Source organism: Spermophilus citellus (genome assembly GCF_964194105.1).
Source record: "Spermophilus citellus genome assembly, chromosome: 10".
NCBI lineage: Eukaryota > Metazoa > Chordata > Mammalia > Rodentia > Sciuridae > Spermophilus > Spermophilus citellus.
The window spans coordinates 32837941-32852491 of NC_138197.1; the positions used below are offsets into that span (position 1 = coordinate 32837941).

The 14551-nt window shown below is 40.1% G+C and overlaps 1 protein-coding gene across 1 annotated transcript in view; it reads right to left on the reverse strand.

Annotated features, from left to right (window-relative positions):
• Positions 1 to 14551, reverse strand: part of LOC308658154 (scavenger receptor cysteine-rich domain-containing protein DMBT1-like) — a gene marked incomplete at both ends in the record, with an annotated part of 184480 nt that overhangs the window by 48514 nt on the left and 121415 nt on the right. The window contains 6 exon segments of the mRNA XM_081310777.1: positions 174 to 491; positions 582 to 890; positions 5349 to 5663; positions 10689 to 11003; positions 12074 to 12388; positions 12466 to 12558. Coding sequence (XP_081166903.1) covers positions 174 to 491; positions 582 to 890; positions 5349 to 5663; positions 10689 to 11003; positions 12074 to 12388; positions 12466 to 12558 — 1665 coding nt within the window.

The following is a 14551-nucleotide window of genomic DNA, read 5'->3' on the forward strand; positions in this document are numbered from 1 at the left end:
ATAATTCTTGGTTAAAATCAATCCTCTTCATATTTCTTGACAGGGCTGAAAGATGAATAACTGTTAAGGATCATAGTTCACCACAAAATGTCTCATTTTTGAAGTCAGCTCTCCATGCTGTCTGATCTTAGAGACACATCACTCAAGTACCAGTCAGCCCTGACCTCTCTTACCTGAGCAGACCACAGAGGCTGTGTTTCCATGGGCACAGGCAGGAACACCCAGGGCAGTCACAGGGCAGTTCCACAGGAAGGACTCAGACCCTGAGCAGTGGAATCGGTCTCTCCAGATCTCATCTCCTCCTTCCACAAAGTATGCTCCCTTTGGGGTGGAGATGGCGACTCCACAGCCCAGCTGACGGCAAACTACATTGGCATTGGCCATATTCCAGTGGGAGGCACAGAATGTTCTCCAGCCTCCAGAGGTCTTCATCTCCACTTGACCCTCACACTGAGAGCTGCCATTTTTCATGAGCCGAACATCTGTATATCCTGGTAGAAGACAGGGTTTTAGCAACAACACACATTTTTATTATTCCCATAGAGTGTGTAGGGAGGATAAAGTCCTGCTGTGGGTCTCACCTGAGCAGACAACTTGCACAGCCCCTCTGTGGGGACACCTTCCTCCAGGACAGGACACTCTGGGGCAGAACCAGAGGCCAGGCTCCTGCCCCTCACACTGGAACTCTTCAGCCCAGACCTGTTCACTGTCCTCTCTGAAGGGCAGGTTCCCCAGGACAGATGCAGCCTTGCCACACCCCAGTTCAGCACAGATGACCTGGGCTGTGGCTAATGTGAAATTCCCATCAGATACTGGAATCCATCCTTCTCCAGAATTCACTTCCACTCGCCCAGAGCAAGGTCCATGTCCTCCAACCATATGCACAAATCCTATGAGAGAAAAAACAAATAACAACAAGTACCAGCAAATAGAAGGAGGAAGCTAAAATTCACAGGTAATGCTGTGAAATATTTTTGTTTTTCAGGATTGTGGTGTGGGGCTTGGATTCAACAGATGGTGCCTGAATGTGAATTCTTAGAAGAAGTGTGTGAAGACAAATTTTGGAGAAGTAATTTGTAAGGTTGATTCTAAATTGTTGATTCAAGAAATGAATATACACACTTCTCTACACAGATGTGTATGTGTCCAAGAAATAAATATATGTAGTGTGTAATACACAGTTTTCTTTTATATGGACATATTATTCTTCATATTATAAATGTATCTGTGTGTTTGTATGACTTTCTGTGACAGTCTACCTTCTTGTTTTTATTGTATCCATATCTATCCACTGAAAGTGAACTCAGTGTAGAAAAAGACAAGGATTAATTTTTCACTATTTTATTCTCTGAAATTATCAATTCACAGATATTAATTCCAACTAAGATAACATCAGCTAATAAATGAAAAAAAATCAGCACGTATGGAAATTGAAAATTTAGAATTGTTTCTCATTTAGGCATAAGAAAAGAGCCCACTAAACAGTGTGAGGCTGAGATATAAAACAGGTTATTGGGACTAAAATAATCAGGGTTCTTTAAATTATTCTTCACATTATAGAAGAAAGAAAGGCCATTTAGAAAAAGGAACCGAAGTCATCAAGAAATTTGAGCTTGAGCATTGTTATTTTTTGCTTTTGTTTTGTGTTTTTTAAGGGTTTATTTTGTTTCTAATAATCAGAGTTTGAAGACTCCATTATATCTCTACTGAAGCTGGTCAGGAAGTATTTCAAGTATGGGTCCAGACAATTTGGGGATGCATTTGATTACAGATGTGAAATTGTAATGTAATAGTAATTTTATGTGGTAATGAAGTTCAGCAAGGAATCCTTTCTCAAGAAAATAGCATGTTCATTATATTTGTCCCCAAGTAAACCATCAAAGTGGAATGAAGATCAAAAGCATTAAACTAACCAAATAAAATTGTTACTCAAAATACTCCCTTTTCTCTCTGAAGCTGATATATTTAAATGGAGTGTGAATGAATGAAGTGTAACTACATTGATAATCTCAATTTCTATCATTATAGAGGATAATGATAGTATACCTTACTTATAGAGTCAAAATGCAGATACATAAATTTCAAACTGAAATCACTAATCTTTAGGAGGTTATGTTTAAAAGCGTATGAGACCTGCAGGTTCATCATAAAAATCAGCCATCAATACAGTTATCCAATGACAGGAACAATAAAGATCAGCCTCCGGAACAGAAACCTGGATGGCTGAAGGCTCTGCCTGAGGATGCAGCCAGGTCTTCTCTGTGAACTCTGGTTTCCACTCAGTTCCACCTTCACATTAAAGGTCAACATGAGCACCACCAGAGAGGGCCACCAGGTTTGCATGACTGATTGTAGTTTAGGCTCAGATAGAAACACAAACTTTCCTGCAGTGGCACTATTTCCTTTTTATTTTCCTTTTTAAAAAATAACATTTGTCCCACTGATAGCAAGAGTTAGAATGTCTCAGTGGAGATAAAATAACATTACATCCAAGTTTTATATGAGATAATCCACTGGGGTATATGAGTGCAGTGTCCTCTGGAGGGTATCTTTCTCTTAGGCACTGAATTCTATTGGAATATCCTTTGCCATAAACTTTTGTATAATTTCCATTACTAAAAATCAGAATAATTTCAGATAAAGAAATAGAGCACCCAATGTAGGTTTCACCTTTACTCTTCTACTCTTCACAGATCACAGAAACCTGATCCAGCTATACAGCCTGAGAGGGGAAAGAGTAAAATTCATACAGTACATGTACTCAGACCATAACTGAGCCTCTGTCATTGTGCTGAACAGAGATCCCGAGGGGTTCAGAGGACAGTATTGTTGCAAACTCAGCAATACATTTATTTGTCTTTTTATTTATTTATTTTTTTTAAATTATTTTATTGTTGGTTGTTCATAACATTACATAGTTCTTAACATACCATATTTCACAGATTGATTCAAGTGGGTTATGAACTCCCATTTTTCAAGAACTACTGAATGTAGAATTAATACAATTAACCAGATTCCATGAAAACTCCAAAGGACAAACAGCAAAAAAAAAAAAAAAGTAACTTTAAAACCTTAAGGTTTGACATCTACATCTTGAACACTAGAGAACAAATTCTGCTTTTTTCTCATAAATCAGAAGAGACAGAGACACACTTGCACTTTAGTCCAAAACAGGGAAGCATCAAATCCCACAACAACTAATCAATGAAAATGGTCCTGCTCTGTGGCCTAAGAAATCTGGAAAATTGGCACCAAAAAGAACTGAGGGTGCAGAGTATCTGTTTGGCACATGGCAGCAAATAGACTCTTGGTGGCTTCTCTTATAGGGACAGACAAAGGGCAGCTCCCAGGCAAGGTCTGGGTATAGGTGTTTCCTGTATAAATGAGGTATTGTGATATTTATCCTAAATCCATTATCAGTCTCAATTTCCCTTCCTAAACCTCTATGTGAATACAGCAGTGCCCTAAATAACTTAACATAAAGGCCTTCTTTTTTCTGTTCTTTTTTTTTTATAATATTTTATTGTTGGTTGTTCAAAACATTACATAGTTCTTAATATACCATATTTCACAGATTGATTCAAGTGGGTTATGAACTCCCATTTTTTACCCCGTATACAGATTGCTGTGTCACATCAGTTACATTTCCATTGATTTATAAATTGCCTTTCTAGTGACTGATGTATTCTGCTGTCTATCCCATTCTCCACTATCCCCCCTCCCCTCCCCTCCCCTCCCCTCCCCTTCTCTCTCTCCACCCCCTCTACTAAAAATCGTTTCTTCCACTTATATAATTTTTATCCTACTCCTCCTTTCCTCTTATATGTAATTGTGTATAACCCAAAGGCCTTCTTCATGGCTAAGTTTAAACCTCTACAGTGATAAATGCTATTGATAGTGTTAAATGTGTTAAAAGTTACTAAAAATGATATACTCTTGAAAATGCTCATGTGCTACATCCTTATGTCCTGACAGAGAAGATAGAACTTGGGTGCCCAACTAAACTTTCAACCCCAAGCAGAGACTTAACTCTCTCCAAAGTGTGCTCCTTGGGGCTTTGGGAAGGAGTGAAGAGGGTGGACCTGTGGCCACCAATGCTGCAAAGATATGTCAAACACTGAAGCCTCAGCCTGGCAAGTCAACACAGCCCTGGGGAGGTACCAAGGCCCTCAATGCTATTAGCTGCCTACTGGTGAAGTGGACTCATGTCCCAAGACTCCTGCAACCAGCCACAGGCTCTTCTTGAGTGTGTCCCACAGCACATAGATCATGCTCTCTCTATGAGCTCTGTCCTAAATGTGAGGCCTCTAATTCCTACTGAGTACAGAGTATCATCATTAATGTGTCTGGCATTTTGCTCTAAGACAAAATTCTATATCTGTTCTTGTGTCCTGCTCCTTAGACAACAGAGTATTGATTTCCTTCTGCCAAGACAGGTTAGAAGAGTGGGGGTGGAGACAGTCTCTTTGATGTCCAACTAAACACAGTTCCAGAGTCTCAGTCTGAGGTTACTGGCACAGGAACAAGGGTTGTTGGGTTCTACTGGGCACCTGCCTAGCTCTGAGTTTCAAGTCTAAGGCCTTGACTTAATTACCTTTCCAACTCCCAAGAAGGATGCATCTTTCTTCATGTTGGTCTGCTTAGATTATGGGAAAGGATAACTCTTCTTATTTTCTTCTCTCTTTCAATGTGACTTTTCTTTTTATTATCATAAAAGCAGGCAATCATCTGCTTTCTTTTCTTTTTATACACCTGATTTATTATCTCTTATCAACTTTTGGTGTGAGAAAAACTGTTTATGTGGTGTTTTTGTGAGAGATCACAGATCTCTGGTCCTTCCTGCCAATGACATAAAAATTCTGATGTCTAAATCTGGAAAGAAGAATTGCAACTTTGCAATAATCCATAAATTCCCCTGTGATGTGTTTGATCCCTGTGCCCATATACCTACTAACCCAGTACAAAAATATTTCTAACTAACATCTACAAACACTCACTTCAACTGAGAAACGTAGGGCCTCATTTTTGTCTGTCCATTGAAAAGTGCTGAAAACAGAGTGTGCTAATTTATCTGTAAATTATATAAATGAAAGATGAAGATTGACTTTAAGTTTAATGGTCTACAAAAAAATATCTTATGAAGTAAGAGAGTTGAGAAGGGAAAGGACAGTATCAGAGATTTTCAGGACAGGAATAAGTAAGCCTGTTATCTACTGCTACTCCTGAATCCACAGATTCAGGAAAGGATCTATTATTTCTCTCTGGGCACCTCCTATTCCCCCAGGGATAAGACACTACTTCCTGGAGCTTTCCAATGTCTTAGGTAGTGGAGAATGCACTGACCATACCTGAGCAGATGACTCCTGCATCACTATAGTGCACACAGTTGTTCTTTCCCAAGCCCAGGGCAGGGCAATTCCACAAGTAGTCCTCCTCTCCTGTGCACTTCATCTTTGTCAGCCAGATGGGTCCAGATCCCTCTCCAAATTGTGCATAGATAATGGCATTGAAGGCCACTCCACAGCCCAGTTGTCTGCACACCACGTGGGCATCTTTCAGGTCCCAGCTGTCACTACAGACAGTGCCCCAGGAATGCTGGTGAAGGATCTCCACTCTGCCTGCACAGCGACTGCCACCATCCACCAGGCGGAGCTGTGGGCTCTCTGAGGAGAAAGAATCATGACAATGGTTATATTTAAAAAGAGAATGGGAAAGGTCCTCTTGTCATGTGGTACTGCCTTCCCAACCAAGCAGTTGGCAGCATGTACTTTCAGAATGCGAACTTACTGAGCAAGACATGGGATCATTCATTATGCTAGGGTGGCAGGTAAAACTGAGTTTCTAACATAACTTGAGAAAATTAATTGTGAAAAAAAATAAGAAATGGAGTCAAGCACAACATAATCAAGTGAGTAGTCAAAGATAGAAGTTATAATGTAGATCCGATCAGTGTAAAACTTGCTATTGGTAGAGCTTTACATATGATGAGACAAAACAATTTGATAAATGCCAAGATTCCTAATCTGAGTAGCTGAAAGTGTCTTTTCTGAATGATTTCTAAGAGTTAGTGTACTAAGCCAGTATCTGAATTGGTTTCTTGTAAAGCACATACACATGACTATTCATGGTCTGAGATTTGGAAGGATGAGAGCACATGGGGTAGGAAATGGGGATGGGATCATAAGAAGTCTCAGGTGACAGCCATGAATCCAGGGGAAAAAATGAAATTATACAGGCATTAAGACTGAGAAGTCAATGGATCATAAGACAAACCATAGCTAATGTAATATATTTCACTATTGATTCTAGGCTTCATATTTCAAATATAGATATTAAATTTTAAATTTATGTTCATTTTAGGTAGATTGAGAAACCTCCCTGAATAGATGATATCAGGTATTGGCATTGCCCAAATGCCACTAGGAATCATAGAATGTTACTTATTCCCCAAATATATCCAATCTGTGCTTGGATTTCCTGCCAAGAGTTCTCGAGGAGAAGGCAAATAGTAGAATAGAAGTACACTTTTTGTGACTCTGTGAGTGACAAGAGCCAGAGAACACAGGAGAAACTGTATTTTGAGAAGAGAAAGAGGAAGAAAACTGGGAACCAATGAAGAAATGATGAGAAATGTTGACAGAATGGAGAAGCATTAAGGCAGCCCAGAGAAAAATACAAATCAATTTTCAACTTCAACTCCAGCTGTTTTACCTGTGGGAGAAACACATTGTTCTTACAAGTGTTAGATCAAATTTGGGTTGTTGTTCTGAGATGGACGCCTTCCATAGAACAAGCCAGATTTGCAGAAGGAATTTATCACATTGCTCAGAGGTCTCAGAGTGCTATAACCAGGGGCCATCTTGAGAAGGGTAGTATTGTAGGGGCAAAACTGTGCTGGAATTATAAAACGGATTCATTATAATACACGGGTCCTTTGGTCATCCCTCACAGAAACTGGATGGAAGATGTGAGCACTTACAGTCTCAGATAGGAAGACTGACTTCCACAAACACACTGAGATGGCAGCAGAGAAAGGACTAGAAGCCTCATTGATACATGGTCCTTCTCTATGTGAAAAGAAGTGATTCCAGTCTCAGGCGGCTGCACAGAGAGGCCTGGATTGAAAGCTCAGAGATCACATCTGGTGATTCACCCCATTCCTGTGCCCCATCTCCTGGGTGGAGCTCAGTAGTTTGATTGCTTGCACCACTTTTCACAGGAATTCCAGAGACTCACCATGGCTAGGACACTTGGCTAGACCCCAAGGGCACAAGGTCCCTGGAACAAGTGTGGGCCCACAAGTGGGGTACACAAATCACTGGCACTTGATTGCTGAGCCACATCCCCAGTCTTATTTTGTATTTTATAGAGAGACAGGATCTCATTGAGTTGCTTAGCATCTCATCTGGCTGTTGTTGTGGCTGGCTTTGAACTAGCAATTCTCCTGCCTCAGCCTCCTGAGCTGCTAGTGTTACAGGTGTTCACCACCACACCTGCTCCTAGCTCATTTTGATGGAATTCAAAGGATCTACAGTTGGCTTTTTTTTTAGCCTAGGGACACCTGCTGGATTCAAATGTTAAATGACCAGGAAAGAGGTGTCTAAATGACCAGGGAAGAGGTGCCTGTATGTGAGTATTTTGTCTGGAAGGATTTTTGACATATTTTTTATTTTTTAATATCTACATTATTATATTTACCTTTTAGTATATATTTAATGAATTTTAAAATTCTTTAAATGAAAAATTCTTTCTCATCTTTTATATATAAAATGATTTTCTTGTTATTTTTTATTCCTCTTCTTCTCTATGAGTTTCTTCCTTTTTGAATTATTTTTCCTTTTATTAATTTACTTTCTTGTTCATTCTATAGTTATTTTTAGTTGTTATTGATTTTAATTGATTATTATTATATTTTATAGTATTTTTATAGCTGATTTATGTGTCTGTGGTAGCTACTGCTGTTATTCATTTTCTTCTTTCTCAATTATGATCATGATTAAGCTAAGAACCTTGAACAGTTTTGGGTGTGCTGTGCCACTGAACTATACTTCTAGCCACAAGAGTAAGGTTGTACCTGTTAGAGTCTGTAAACAAGTCAGGATGGCGCCTGGCATTTTGCCAGAGGGAGTGGTTTGTGAAGTAATGCCAAGGAGCCATTAAGTGTGGAGATTCCTTATTGGTTGACTGCTGTATCTAGTTTATGTTAATTAAGATAAGCTATGTGGAATGTATAAATACCTCTGTTGTCCTACAATAAACGGCTCCCACTCCTGCTGTATCAATGTACACAAGTTGTTCGTCACCCCCCCAGTTATTTTGCTGCAGCCGGACTGCGGCAGTACCTTAATATTATCATGACCTAGCCCTGCTCAAGCCTTGGTGGGTGTTATGGTTTAAATGTGAGGTGCCCCCCAAAGCTCCTGATAAGACAATGCAAAAGTTTTAGTGGAGAAATGATTGGGTTATAAGAGTTAAGACTCTCATAAGTCTTAATCCAATTGGTGAATTGATCTTCTGATGGGATTAAGTCAGAGGTAATACTATTCTTATCTTTGAATTACAGAAGAGACTAGAGAGTTGGGTGTAATGAAGGGGGATGATTATAATGGGATATTATTTAATTTAATCAGGGTAAGAAGAACATGTACAATCATGAGGAGAGTGGAAAACTGAAAAACTGATAAGGGAAAACATTTAGAATCTGCATAAGGATAAAATATCTGGAAAAGTTGCATCATGAATATGTGTCATAAGGAGAAGAAGCAACAGTCAGAGAAGTGAATAATGCCATCAAGATTCCAAGCTGGACAGTTAGTGATGGTCAAAAGGGTGGCTATAGATGGAGATGGGTGTGAGGGAACATTTCAAAGGGAGAAATTCAGGTCTGGAGAGGCCAGGATGTTATCTCAGTTGTGTTCAAGGATGCTGGCAGCACCAGGAACAGGAGACAGAGGAGCCTGGTGAGCCTGGTACTGCAGCCTTCCTGGATGAGGGGGAGTGACCAGGCTGGAGAGCGACACCAACAGAAGTGGTGGCCGGTATCACCTCATGGGGCAAATTTAATGTTTCTGGACATGGAGAAAAAGGAAAGAAATTGTTGAAAATGAAAAGGTGATGCAAAAATATTCTCTGATTTGGCCAGAAAAAAGATTGCATGTTTAAAAGGAAATGCAGAGCCTCCTACTAATAAGGAAATCATTGTTTCTAGAGGATAGCCAGGTTTTTTTTTATCAGATCATGAGTCTGAAGGGCACATTACACATTACAGTTCTTTTTAAAAAATATTTACTTTTTAGTTGTAGTTGGACACAATACCTTTATTTTATTTACTTATTTTTATGTGGTGCTGAAGATTGAACCCAGGGCCTTGTGTGTGCTAGGCAAGTGCTCTACCGCCGAGCCAGAACCCCAGCTCTTCTTTATAGCTTCATATGAAGTTAGAAGATATTGGGCTCCAATTTCATTCAGACCCCATTAATGTTTCCTGAGAGAGAGATGAAGTGGGCACCTTAGTTTGCAGTAGTATATGGCTCAGAGGAACAGTATCAACCAAGACCACTGGCACTGTAAGGAGATCAATTCAAGAAGAAAATGAGGGGAGACCAGGCCCCTCATCTCATAGCACTGCCTCATGATGTGCCAGAGAAGAAGACTAAGAAACAGCTTTTCAACAAGATCGTTATTGGGTCATGTGTGGGAGAGGTGTCGAGCTCTTCTTACCCATGCAGGTAATCAGGCATTGCTCTTCTCCATCCTCCTCCTGCTCTGCTCAGGATGAGACTGCATCAGTAACTGAAGGTCACCGTGCTCTTTTTACCTCAGTAATTACACTGAAAAAATGCTCTACTTTCTTCCTGCATTGCACCTCTACTCCACCTTTCTTTCTCAACCTAAATATGGTTTCTCTCTTCCTCAATGCACATATTTGTACAGCACCTACCTTGCCTTCGTGACACTAAACTTCATGCATGGTGTGTGTCATCAGGCTGGAGTGAAAACTCCATGAGAGCAGGGAAGGTAATTTCTTCATGTGTCTGTTTTCCTGCCTGGAAGTAAGTTTCTACCTACAAATGACCCAATTACTTATCATCAACAAACTAATCTGAGAGGTTGTCTGACTGCTGTAGTTGATTCCAGAATGAACAGCCCATTGTATTGAATTCCCCAAGTTGCCACTCACTTAATTGAAAGTGTGAGAAAGATGAAGTGCTTACTCCAAACCTCATTTTCCTCATCTGAAACAAAGGATCACCATAATGCCTACCAAGCCTTTAATGTGATGATTAAGCTTCATTATGTGTGGTGATAGTGGGGAACAAAGTGATAACTCAGAGCAAACAATGTATATTACTGAGGTTCAATCATTCACCATCTCACTAAGGAAATACAGAGTAATGAATACAATGTAAGACTGCATTAGCTAATTGCTAAAAATGTTCATCAGAGTGTAACTTTATGCTCCCATATGCTAAGTTCCCTATCAGGTACTTTTCACATAAATCGCTATCTTTGCTGGTTTTCTCACATCTGCCTTGAAACAGGATTGCAACAGGTGGGTCAAGTAATCTCTAACCAGGATTCATGTTGTAGATTTATTTCAACGCATCCATTATTTTTAAATATATGAACCTTTCCTGACAACAACCTACAGGTATAGGACAGACCCATAGAAGTAGACAGTAGGTCACCTGTACATGTGATATGAGCTTCCTCCTTTGGTGAGCAAGATTGATGTTTCCAGGGGTCAGAAGGACACTGCCAGAGAGAGGTGTCAGTTTTTCGACAGTGAATTCCATCCACCCAGCGAGGTCTAGAACCTTCCCTCGAAGGTACCAAGAAATCCAGAGTCCCAGTATCCCCACAGCCAAGCTGTCTGCAGATCACAGACAAGGTCACAGGTTCCATGGGGCTTTGGCATATGCTGCCCCAGGTGTTGTTGTAGAAAACCTCCAGCCACCCAGCACACTCCTGGTCCTCGCTCACCAGCCTGAGAGCCAGGAAGTCTAAAAGCAAGAGGAGGAAAACAGGGGTCAGGGAGTATTCAACTCTAACTGCTGTTTTTTTTTTTTTTTTTTTTTTTTTTTTTTTTTTTTTTTTTTTTTTTTTAATTCACAAGTAGTGAGCATTCACTGCTGACTCTGCTGAAGAAATGTCCACTAGGTGGAAGACTGCAAGTTTTGTCCCTTTAACTTGTTTTGCTAACTTGTACCTCTCTTTTTGTTTCTACAACAATGTAAATATAAGCAAATGAACAGGAGGAACAGTGACCTGGGGGCTCTGTGGAAAAGAAACTTTATTTACTACCTGACAAACCATCTGACTGATCCTAGAAAAGGAGGATGAACAGAGCGGACAGGCTGTCCACTGCCTGATCTTGGGAGTGTGTGGATATTTTACCTCATTGCCAAAGTGCTTTTAAGACAAAATTAAGAAAAGATCCTTTTGTGCATTATTCTGGATCAGCCTGGATTAGTGGCTGAGTGCAATCTAATCATATCCCAGAAGTCTATCATCAAAATCAGATGATTCTTTTGCCCCTCATCAGAGGGAGATGTGAATATGAAAAGATGATCAGAGTATTGCCCTGTTGTTGTTTTGAAGAAAAAAGAAGCCATGAGACAAGGAATTCAGTCAAATGCTAGAAGCTTCAAAAGGAAGGAAATGAGTCTTCCCAGAGCTTCAACTGTTACAACCTGCTCACATGTTGTTCATACCCCATATAGACCTTGTTAAAAATTCTAATCTACACACCATAGGATGACACATATGTGTTGTTTTGAGCCACTTGTTATAGCAGAAATAGAAATATAATTCAATGGGTCAGGATGTTGCACCCACAGGTCACAGAAGAGTGATGACTACTTTTAATGGACACTGTAGAGAATGACTGTGACAGGGGACAGTGCTGAGAAGGAAGGAGCAGAAGCTCAGATGCTGCAGCAGGAAACAGAAATACCTCATGTTCTCTTTTGGAAGGACAAGAATTGTCCTTCCCCTCACCTGTCCCAACCCCTGTACAATGCTCAGACACCATCCTGCACACCCTCCCAGACCTCCCAGCCTGTGCACGTACCTGAGCAGATGACCCCAGCATCCTTCTTGTGACTGCAGTTGTGCTGCCCCCAGCCCTGGGAAGGGCACTGCCACACATGGGCCTCCTCTCCTGTGCAGTTCAGCTCGTCCAGCCAGATGGGCCCTGATCCCTCTCCAAAGTGAGCAGAGATGGTGGCCTCCAGGGCCACTCCACAGCCCAGCTGTCTGCACACCACGTGGGCATCACTCAGGTCCCAGCTGTCATCACAGATGGAGCCCCAGGAGCCCTGCTGCAGGATCTCCACTCTCCCTGCACAGCGACTGCCCCCATCCACCAGGCGGAGCTGTCTGCTGTCTGAGGAGAGACAGGGTCATGTCAGTGGGCATTTACACAGGGAATGGGAAGGCTCTGGTGCTGGGGGTCTTGCTCACCTGAGCAGTTGGCAGTGTGGCCCTCTGAGGCTGCAGAGCTTTCTGGGTCAGACCAGGAGTCATTGCACTGGGACAGCAGCTGGGTCTGGTTTCCTACAGATGGGATTAGAGAGCATAAACTGAATTAAACTTGACAATAACCCAGTGATGGCATCTGAAAGCTGTAGCCCACAATCAGTGACTTCCTATCTTCTATTCAAGGATTCTGCTTCTGCTTCTAACACACACTTTTCTCTTAGTTAAATGAAGTGTAAATCTGCTACAGTCCCAGGAATGACATTAGCAAAGTGTGAATACAGCAGCGCTATTGGAAAGTATTTCATAGTTCCCAGGGAAGCAAGACTTAGGAGTCAAGTTCAGAGAAAAGTAAAAATTAGAATCAGTGATTTTTCCCTGGAGGCATTTGACCATTCAATGGTAGTAGGTGGGACTCTGAAAATCTCAGCATGTTTGCCAGTTTTTTCCTGGAGTACACAAGTAAAATTTAGGTTGGACCAAAGTGGAAGAATCATATTAAACAACTGTAAACTTGTATCATATTTTGTAAGAGAATGTTTGTCAGAGATATGGTGCCCAGTATCTCAACACTTCAATTCTTTTTGAATAAGGTGATCTACCCGAAATAAAGTGAACTGAAGAAGTTAAATAAACTCTTTTCTGAAGTTTTTGTAGGATAGATGCTTTTTCAAATACAATGTTTGTCAAAAGAAAAGAAAAACAAACAACCGCACATATTAAAGAGTTTATGAATAAAATAAAATGAACAAAGTAGAAAAAAGAAAACATATTCAGAGAACAGTATTGGTGAATTACCTTATAGGTAATTCCAATAGGCATGAATAAATAAATGACAATATGGGCATATTGTTAGAAAAATGATAACAAAAATCAAATAAATGACTGAGAGTCAATAAAATTTAAAAGAACCAATAAAAAGTCAGTAGCTAAAAATAAGAAACCAGAGGATGAGTCTAACAACAGTGTAGTTTAACAGAAAATGGAAAATAAGTGGAAAAATACAGAGTGAAGAACAGAAAGACAAACACATAAGGAATATAATAGGATACTAAGAGCAATGGTGAGAGAAACTACCATTCCTAAATACTCTACAAGTTTTAGGTATTAAAGCCATAGTTGATCACACAAAAATACAAATTAGAAAATAAACAAAGTGAGATATTTAATACAATTTTAGTTTTTGAAAATACCCACAAAATCTGTGTCAAGGTCCATTGACCTGTACAGTCCATTCCTCCTTCCCTCCAATCTGGGCTGACAGTAGTAAGTTGTCTATAACAACAGAATGTGGTGAAGCCAGCACAGCTTGACTTGAGAACCTTGCTACTAAAGTCCTGCCTCCTCCTCTTGACTTAGTAGGATGTTTGTTTAATGGGAAATCTACTCTGTAGAAACTATCATGTGGGAGAGAGCATTTGCAGGTTGTTCTGTCAGCAGCCCCAGGTGAACTTCAAGCTACCAGCCATGTGAATGAACTGTCCTGGATTCCCAGCTTGGTCAAGTCTACAATGACCTGAGCTGCAGATGAGATCCAAGTGTAACCTCATGAGAGACCATAAGAGGCAACTGCCAAGAATCCTTGCTGAATTTATGAATCATGAAACTATGGGCAAAATAAAATATTTTTATTTGTGTTGCTATTTTTGGGGAATGGGGTGGGAATAATGCATTAAAAAAGCAATAGCAACCAGGACAATTACATTTACTGTGAAACAGCAGTCATATGTTTCCATGTTTATTGTGGCACTATTCACAATAGCTACCATAAGGAATCAGGTGCATAATGAAAGAGAAATTCATAAAGAAAATGTGATATTAATACAGCCATAAAAAGAATGAAGTTCTACTTTTTGCATTAAATGCATGAAATTGTAGGACATTATGTTAAGTTCATTACCCAAACACTGAAAGACACATGTTCTTCGTCATACACAGAAGACAAGAGAGTTAATTTTTGGAATTTGGCAATGACATTGTGGTTATCTAAAAAAATCTTGAAAATATTGGAAGGTTAAAGGAACATATCATCTTATCCACCTAATGTTAATAGTCACTCAGAAATATTTTA